Source organism: Rhagoletis zephyria, unplaced genomic scaffold (genome assembly GCF_001687245.7).
Source record: "Rhagoletis zephyria isolate East Lansing unplaced genomic scaffold, Rhagoletis_zephyria_1.1 Rzeph_scaffold_04807, whole genome shotgun sequence".
NCBI lineage: Eukaryota > Metazoa > Arthropoda > Insecta > Diptera > Tephritidae > Rhagoletis > Rhagoletis zephyria.
In genome coordinates this window covers 34,266-40,265 of record NW_016161890.1, presented here as the reverse complement: position 1 = coordinate 40,265, position 6,000 = coordinate 34,266, and the positions used below count along the sequence as shown (strand labels likewise).

Here is a 6,000-nt window from a genome sequence, read left to right as displayed (position 1 = left end):
AAAAAAAACTACCAAAAATCAATGCGATTTTCTAGAATTTTTTTAAAAAATCTGTGCCAATACTTCTGTTCGGCACTGTATGTATTCAGCATACTCTCGGCAGGTTTAGTGTTAAAATGCAAATCAGTTAACTTAGTTTTCTTTTTTTTTTTTTTCAAAATACACTGAAAACTTTCATACATACATACATATTTATCATATCTATTGATATTTTTGAATTTTGATCCTTCGGAATGCTTTTCGTTTCGTCCATATTGGAGGACTATAATAAAAAAAACGTAAGTATTTCACAAAAGTGATAATAAACTTATTTTGTATGTATGTAAGTATAGTACTGGTTAAATTCGTTTCTCTACAAATACGTAATGCGTATACGCCCCGTCGACTGGGCGCTTCGCACCGACCCTCAGTTCAGCGCACAGTCCGTTGTATTTTGTTCCACGGTGGTGCGTAGCCGACTTTGGTCGCTTTGCGTGCGTCGCAGCTCGCAGCGACAGCGCTTGATGCAGCCCAATATGTAGGAGTGTTTGGTGCGACTAAGTACATAAATATATGGGTCGGAGGTGAAATGCAGTGCCATTAAAACATCGGCCAAAATGAAGAATGGATGCGCCTTGGGCACACGATTCGGTAAAATCGCCATGGGGATGGCAATCTACAGTTAGAAATAGAGAGAAATAAATTCAAATTAAATTCGTTTATTGAGGTCAAAGGTTGTTTATTAAATTGAACACGCCACGATTCACTCACCATTTGCGGCATCCAACAGATCACGAACGAAATACTGAGGAAAGCCATTAACTTGGCGAATTTTATCTCATCAGGGGATGCGTCTGCTGACATTGTGACACTATTGCTGTGGTGATGATACAATGACGAGCCGCTGTTTGGTTCGCCTTCGATGCGATGGATGCTGCCCTTCTCCCGATTCACCAGATCGTAGTGCATGTGCCGTTTGGTCGTGCGGGTGCGTCCGATGAAGCAAAGAACGCGCGTCACAAATAAATTACAAGCAACAATTACGACGCACAAAAGTGTGCCTGCAAAAACAAAAAATAATAAAAAAAATGTTGTAAAAAAAAACAAGAGCGAAGGGTGAGATGAGAAGTATAAAGGCGACGATGGAGTCGATGTCGCACCGCCTGACTATGACGAGGTACGAATAGCTGCTGGAGCTGACGGCCTGATAATTAATTTGTCTTTGTATTCTTACATAAATGTATGTATGGAATGGTAAATGTAATACAAGTAATAATGCATGGAAAAGTATTTAAGTCACTGTTAGATTCAACAATTTTTATTGAAAACAACAATTTACACAAAGGTAGAAGTTATAGCTGCTATTTCGGAGATCACCACATCTCCTCATCAGACTTCTTCAACCGCCGTCACTGGGATATGAACCAGCGACGTCGGATTAGAGATGGGCACGGGACACAAATTGCAATTCCGATCCGTCGCATTCCGAAATTCAGTTTTAAAGTCCCGAGCCCGCCCATCCCGACATTTTTCAGAATTGTACCACCAGTCGCGTGGGTCTCGAAATCTATCACTGAGATTAATTCACATGTCTTTCAAACAAATTTTGAATAATAAAAAATCTGGCATCTTCCGGTTATTTTAGTTTTTTGCAGTGCTTTCCTTTTTCGTATCAATAAAACATAAAAATTTATTATTTCATAAAAAAGTTTTCAAGAAAGATTTTCTGAATTTGCGGAGGTTACGAGTTTTATCGGGTGTCGGGAAAGGATTTAAATCTTTGCCGATGCCGCCATACCGGCCATTTCGAAATCATCTTTACCTCGGATTACGAAGCCAAGTGGTCTACCCTCTGAGCTAAGTTCGCCACGTAAACTGTGTTTCTTTTTCCACTTTTTTCATGTGTTAACACTGCTATTTACAATTGAACATGTGGTTGTGGTTCTTTGTTGGTTTTTGTTAATAATTCTTTTATTAGAATGTTTAACTTTTAGGTGTGCTCGTCCTTAGGTTATTTGTTATTTACGGCCTTATAACAATTATATTCATCAATGTTTATTGAGCTTGAGGCCGTTTTTGTTAGATATAAAACAAATAAGCATAGCTAAAAGTAATAAATCTGTAAAAACTCACCGAAAAGCATAAACAACACCGAGTAAGTTTTATTCAAGAAACCTTCTGCATCCCGATAACGCAAACATTTCGGATTTTCTGGATCACTCTCATCGATGTAGGCGCCAAAACCAATAAACGGCAAAAACGTTATAATGACTGCGATGAGCACCAACGAATTTATGGTCTTTCGTACAAGCTCGTAAGTGATGTGCTGTGTAGGTAGGTGGTGGGGTTTGTGTGGAAAAAATTACATTCGAGGTTAGTTGTATGGACATACATACATAAGCATTGGTTATGAAAAATATTAGCTAATTAACATGTACTTCGTATATAAGTATGTATGTATGTGCATATGCACTTTAAATGAAATGAACTTTAGATGAGGTAAATATGCAAGTTATAATAATAATAATAATAAACCCAACGGTTTTTACCCTCCATTCCCGCCCATCCGCACGAGGGGCGCAGTCCGCATGACGTACGGAACCAATATTTTAAATTTTTGTGCCGAGTCACGATAGGCAGGAGTTTGTTAAGTGTCGAGATCTAAAACTGTTCAGCTACAGAACTAAATTCATCAGCTGATTTTATGTATCTATGTCAATAATTCACTTATTGAGAGAGGAGAGTATCGCTTTCTTAATGCTGAAAAGCGGATCTGATATATCAAACGTGCTGGAATGAGAGTTAAAATCCTGGCATAAGCAACGGAGTGGGTCGTGCAATTCAAAATTGGTTTTACAAGCTTTCAGAAATATGGGACAAAAGTGTCTTCATACGCGTGAGGGAACATTATGTATATGAAATGATACAATTTGTTATCCAAATATATAAATGGGGTACTCCACCGTCACGGGTGGAACATTTCTATAGTAAAAATGTACTTTCTTTTTAAATTTAATTATAAAGTACTCAACAATTCTACATTTTGATAAATCTACACCTAATTCACTATTATATGAGTTATTACCAAATACAGAAAAAATTCCAACTTACTTTTATATGGGAAAAAATCTGTGTTACTTTTTCTGTCACGGGTGGGACAAAAAAAGAACCTGCTCTTTGGAGCAGATATATTTTACGGTAACTCTGCAAATTTATTTCGCTTTTCTGTGTGAACTTGATTCCTTTAAATAAAAAAAAGAACCACGAATACTAACAAAGCAAAAACGTACACAAAAATTATTCCTTTATTATAAAAAATCCGAAATTCCTCTGTCGCGGGTGGGACAACGTTTGTCGCGGACACGCACGAATTTTTATATGAAAAGGAGCTTTTAGTGTGGTCCATATTGAAGATTGTTTATTAAAAAATATAAGATGCCAAATAGGGGTTCAATTCACTCACGTTTTTTCTTAGGGTAGTACATTTTATATGGAAGAAAATACCTAGCTCCGTCAGGCAAAAATATTATTAAATATCTACGCTATTTCCTATCGTCTTGAAATTTTCACTTCTATTAACTTAAATTTAATGGGCTATAAATCTTCATACCTTGAATTGATTTTGAAATAATAAGTTTCAAAGTTTTGGATGTAATTGTTAAAGTAAAGTAATGTGCTAGACTTTTACTAAAAAAAAACTATAAACATTAAATAAATAAAAAAAAAAAAGAAGCAAATTGTCGAAATTATCTTGGTTTTAATAAAGTATATTTGACGTATGAAATACGTAAAATCAACATAAAGAGATGCCGAGCATGCGTGGTTTGTTCCCAGTACGAATAGTTACAAACCGGTTCTTTCGAACAAGCTCGAATAACACATCTGACACTTCTAATCAGATTTTTAAGAAAAATTCCAAGTATGCAGTTATATAGCGCATTCATATTTAGTATACAAAGTGCAAGTTTGAAGTTGTTAGAAAATCGCGTTGATTTTTGACAATTTTTTTCACGCAGGTTCTTCCATACAAAGTATGCTCGGCAATTACTTTTTGTATGGAGAAAATGAGCAACACCTTCCATTAAAAAAATTGCCAAAAATCAACGCGATTTTCTAAAATTGAATGTGCTATATAACTGCATACTTGGAATTTTTCTTAAAAGTCTGATTAGAAGTGTCAGATCTGTTTGTATACGAGCGTATACGCAAGAACCAATTCGACCGATGAGGATTAACTTAATCAGTTGACCACAAGGGTATATAGGTAATCGGCAAGTCAGCGCGTTCCCCCTCCCCTTCGTCCACTTCAGCAAACATTTAAAGCTTATCAGCCCTGTAAACCAACCTCTGACAACTGTCCCACCCGTAGCTGTCACGGAGTATTACATATATGATAAAAACGCATTTAAAGCTTGAATTTGTTATTTTTTGGAAGATGTTTACAAATGTCTTATTCACACGTTTGTTAGTTAAAAAAAATAATAGTTTTTGCACTAAGGTTCACTTTCTCACGGAACCGCCCGTATATGTATCCATATGTAAGTACTTAATAGCTCAAAAGAAAGGGCAAATATTCCTTTATATATACACATCAGCGAATAGTTTCGTAAATTGACAACCCGTGCCGACTTGCAGTCAAAATTATCAGAATAATCTTTGTGCAGTTCGCGTGTTTTGTTTCCTCATTTTACTTCTATATAAGTTGGTATTACTGTATTCGATACAGTATTAGGGCATACTATTTAGTAAATCTGCGATTTTAGTATTTTAGCAGGTAGTCAGGATTTTTTCCAAGGGAACATAAATTATAATATATTTCCAAAAGTTTAGACAAAATATATAAATATGGGTATCAAATAAAAAAAATTCGAACCAAGATTAATTATAACTTTTGTTTTCAATCATCCTTTTGGAACATGTCAAAAATGTCCGTTGAAAATATTATCCTTTAAGATTTTTAATTTTGAATGCATTTTGAAGAATCTTAGTTTCATTTAATTGCTATTAATAAATGTAAGCACAACTATTTACTTCAAAATATTGGCTAAAACTTTCACTAAAAGTCGGCACGGGTTATCGTTATCCTACGGCCATAAAACTTCCTATATCTGCTATTTATGCTAAAAAGCACAAATATAGATCAAAATTTGCTAACAAATTTTTGTCCATACATTCTTGGGACAGTCTAATGTACATATATACTATGTGCTGCATATTGAGCGCAAAAGTCCCAAACTCTGAAGGGCTAAATTAAAAAAAAAATACCTACACTAATTTAAACTGACTGACTAGAGTTCTTAGTTTCATTCTCTATCTCCTTACCGTCCGAAAATGCTATGAAGTAAAAAAGTTCAATTTAAATTTATTTAATTTTGTTTGAGACGTATGTATGTATACGATAAAAGTTTCGATTTTTCTCCTACAGCTATGATTTTTCCCACAGGGATGTGAAACAAGAAAAATCCTAAAGTATATAAATAATTAACGCTTATATTTTCACACATGTATGTACATATATGTATATTTATACAAATGTATGTATGCTTATTCGTGTGCACATATGTTTGTAAGTATGTATGTGTGTAGTACAAAATATACTTGTGGCTCTTTATGTACGCATGCATGTATGAGGCACGTGTTAAATTTATTTTAGACTAACTCACCTTATGATAGATGAAAGGCCGCGCCAAAGCCATCCAACGTTCAATGGCCATGACCGCCGCAATGCAGCCGGAACTAAGTCCGAAGAAACGACACAACACCTTTAGGGTGCAATCCCAACGCACATAAGCCTTAAACTTATCATCAGGCACGTAAACTTTGAGCAACAGCGTTAACAGCATGCCAAGTAGGCCGATAAGATTATTTGAAGCTAAGCAACTAAAAGAAAATAGAACATATTTAGCATTATCCTTATAAGTATTTGTTGTCGGACAATAAATTTATGCTATACAAATACAAACATATGTATGTATATACATACATATGTACATACCAACCCATTAACCCAATTTGTCACAA

General features: G+C 35.1%; 1 protein-coding gene across 1 annotated transcript in view; it reads right to left on the bottom strand.

The window, feature by feature from the left end:
• Window positions 1-37: 37 nt before the first annotated feature.
• LOC108371228 (prostaglandin D2 receptor) overlaps window positions 38-6,000 on the bottom strand; it is a 30,391-nt gene continuing 24,428 nt past the window's right edge. The window contains exons 2-5 of the mRNA XM_017626734.1: window positions 5,643-5,859; window positions 2,113-2,305; window positions 751-1,040; window positions 38-655 (exon numbers count right to left, since the gene is read on the bottom strand). Coding sequence (XP_017482223.1) covers window positions 407-655; window positions 751-1,040; window positions 2,113-2,305; window positions 5,643-5,859 — 949 coding nt within the window. The 3' untranslated portion in view covers window positions 38-406. The remainder of the gene's footprint in view (window positions 656-750; window positions 1,041-2,112; window positions 2,306-5,642; window positions 5,860-6,000) is intronic.